This window comes from Anolis sagrei, chromosome 5, assembly GCF_037176765.1.
Source record: "Anolis sagrei isolate rAnoSag1 chromosome 5, rAnoSag1.mat, whole genome shotgun sequence".
Lineage (NCBI taxonomy): Eukaryota > Metazoa > Chordata > Lepidosauria > Squamata > Dactyloidae > Anolis > Anolis sagrei.
The window spans coordinates 3,795,802-3,798,551 of NC_090025.1; the positions used below are offsets into that span (position 1 = coordinate 3,795,802).

General features: G+C 50.4%; 1 protein-coding gene across 1 annotated transcript in view; it reads left to right on the forward strand.

Moving 5' to 3' along the window:
• The first annotated feature begins 443 nt into the window (after positions 1 to 443).
• Positions 444 to 2,750, forward strand: part of SEMA4F (ssemaphorin 4F) — a 62,235-nt gene continuing 59,928 nt past the window's right edge. The window contains exon 1 of the mRNA XM_067468452.1: positions 444 to 664. Within this exon, the coding sequence (XP_067324553.1) occupies positions 562 to 664 (103 nt within the window). The 5' untranslated portion in view covers positions 444 to 561. The remainder of the gene's footprint in view (positions 665 to 2,750) is intronic.

Here is a 2,750-nt window from a genome sequence, read left to right on the forward strand (position 1 = left end):
GCAATATTCCTGCTTCTGGGCAGAATGGGGTTGGACTGGATGGTGGCCTATGAGGTCTCTTCCAACTCTAGGATTCTAACAACCAGGAACTCTCTCTCTTTCCCTCTCTCTCTGCCTTGGAGGGAGTGTGGTGGAGGTTCCTTCTTTGGAAGCTTTCCAACAAGGGCTGGATGGCCATCTGTCGGGAGTGCTTTGAATGCAATTTCCCCCTGCTTCCCAACTCTATGCTAAGCGGAAATGCTTGGGCTTAAGCTGCTAATCCCCCCTCCCTTAGGAGAAGCCCCCCTCCCCTTTCCCACCTGCCTGGAAGGAAAGCCAATCCTCTATTTACTTGTCTCAATCAGTGGGCGGGGCCAGGGCTACCTGTGTGTGTGGGTGGCCAAGTGGGCGGGGCTTGGGAGAGAGAGAAAAGGAGGGAGGGAGGGGGAAAGGAGCGGCCAGTGACGTCACTGCCCCACCTGGCTGTGGGCGGGGCTTGGAGGAGGAGGAGAAGAAGGAGCAACGGAGGGAGCAGCAGCAGAAGCAGCAGGCTGGGTCTTCTCTCTTCTCCTCTCTGTTGAGATGGGGGAAGCAGCCTTCCTCCTCTTCCTCCTGCTCTTCCTCCTGGGGTCGCCCCCCACCACCGCCTTGGAGTGGCCCCCCCGCATCCTGCGACTCTTTCCTGGTAAGCACAAGGGGAAAAAGGGAGGGAGGGAGGAAGGAAGGGTGGGAGGGGGTCTTTGGGTGGGTGGGTGGGAAGAAGGGTGGGGGTCTTGGGTGGCCACACAATTGGGTCTTTGGGTGGGTGGGGGTCTTGGGATCTTTGGGTGGGTGGAATGGCCACACAATTGGGTCTTTGGGTGGGTGGGGTTTTTGGGAAGGGGTCTTTGAGTGGGTGGGTGGCCACACAATTGGGTCCTTGGGTCTTTGGGTGGGTGGGGGTCTTGGGAGGGGTTTTTTGGGTGGGTGGGTAGCCACACAATTGAGTCCTTGGGTCTTTGGGTGGGTGGGGGTCTTGGGAAAGGGTCTTTGAGTGGGTGGAGTGGCCACACAATTGGGTCCTTGGGTCTTTGGGTGGGTGGGGGTCTTGGGAGGGGGTCTTTGGGTGGGTGGGTAGCCACACAATTGAGTCCTTGGGTCTTTGGGTGGGTGGGGGTCTTGGGATCTTTGGGTGGGTGGAATGGCCACACAATTGGGTCTTTGGGTGGGTGGGGTTTTTGGGAAGGGGTCTTTGGGTGGGTGGGTAGCCACACAATTGAGTCCTTGGGTCTTTGGGTGGGTGGGGGTCTTGGGAGGGGGTCTTTGGGTGGGTGGGTAGCCACACAATTGAGTCCTTGGGTCTTTGGGTGGGTGGGGGTCTTGGGAGGGGGTCTTTGGGTGGGTGGGTAGCCACACAATTGAGTCCTTGGGTCTTTGGGTGGGTGGGGGTCTTGGGAGGGGGTCTTTGGGTGGGTGGAGTGGCCACACAATTGGGTGTTTGGGTCTTTGGGTGGGTGGGGGTCTTGGGAGGGGGTCTTTGGGTGGGTGGGTAGCCACACAATTGAGTCCTTGGGTCTTTGGGTGGGTGGGGGTCTTGGGATCTTTGGGTGGGTGGAATGGCCACACAATTGGGTCTTTGGGTGGGTGGGTGTCTTGGGAGGGGGTCTTTGAGTGGGTGGAGTGGCCACACAATTGGGTCCTTGGGTCTTTGGGTGAGTGGGTGGGGGTCTTGGGATCTTTGGGTGGGTGGAATGGCCACACAATTGGGTCTGTGGGTGGGTGGGGGTCTTGGGAAAGGATCTTTGAGTGGGTGGAGTGGCCACACAATTGGGTCCTTGGGTCTTTGGGTGGGTGGGGGTCTTGGGAGGGGTCTTTGGGTGGGTGGAGTGGCCACACAATTGGGTCCATGGGTCTTTGGGTGGGTGGGAATAATAAATGAAAATAAATAAATAAATAAATAAATGAAAATGTGGGAAGGAACCCCCAAAGGACATCTAGTCCAACCCCAATTCTGACACCCACAAGTAGGAATCCATCCAAGATGCTTTGAAGCAGGCATGGGCCAACTTGGGCCTTCCCTCCAGGTGTTTTGGACTACAACTCCCACCATTCCTAACAGCCGGTAGGCTGTTAGGAATGGTGGGAGTTGTAGTCCAAAACACCTGGAGGGAAGGCCCAAGTTGGCCCATGCCTGCCTTAAAGCCATAGCTACGATGGTGATAATTATAATGTGTAAAAACTCATTGAATATTCTAAAGCCTGCAGGTTTGAATTTCCACATTGTCGTGGTTTTTGTTCTTTGCCACTTCTTTGGCAGAGAAAAATACAAATAATACATATAATAATAATAATAATAATAATAATAATAATAATAATAATAATAATAGAAGTGGAGGGGCCTGGATGAAACAGGACAGAAGTAATATACATAACATATACAGTATATATATATATATATATATATATATGTAATAATAATAGTAATAATAATAATAGAAGAGGGCCTAACTGAAACATAAGACAGAAGTAATATACATAATAATAATAGAATGTATGTATGTATGTGTATATATATATTCACTGTTTTTATTATGTTTTATGTATTGTATTGTTGTTGTGAACCGCTCTGAGTCACCCTGAGGGCTGAGAAGAGTGGTATAGAAATGCAGTATATATATATATATATATATATATATATATATATATTCACTAATAATAGTAATAATAACAATAGAAGTGGAGGGGTCTGGATGAAACACAAGTAATATACATAATATATAATAGTAATAATA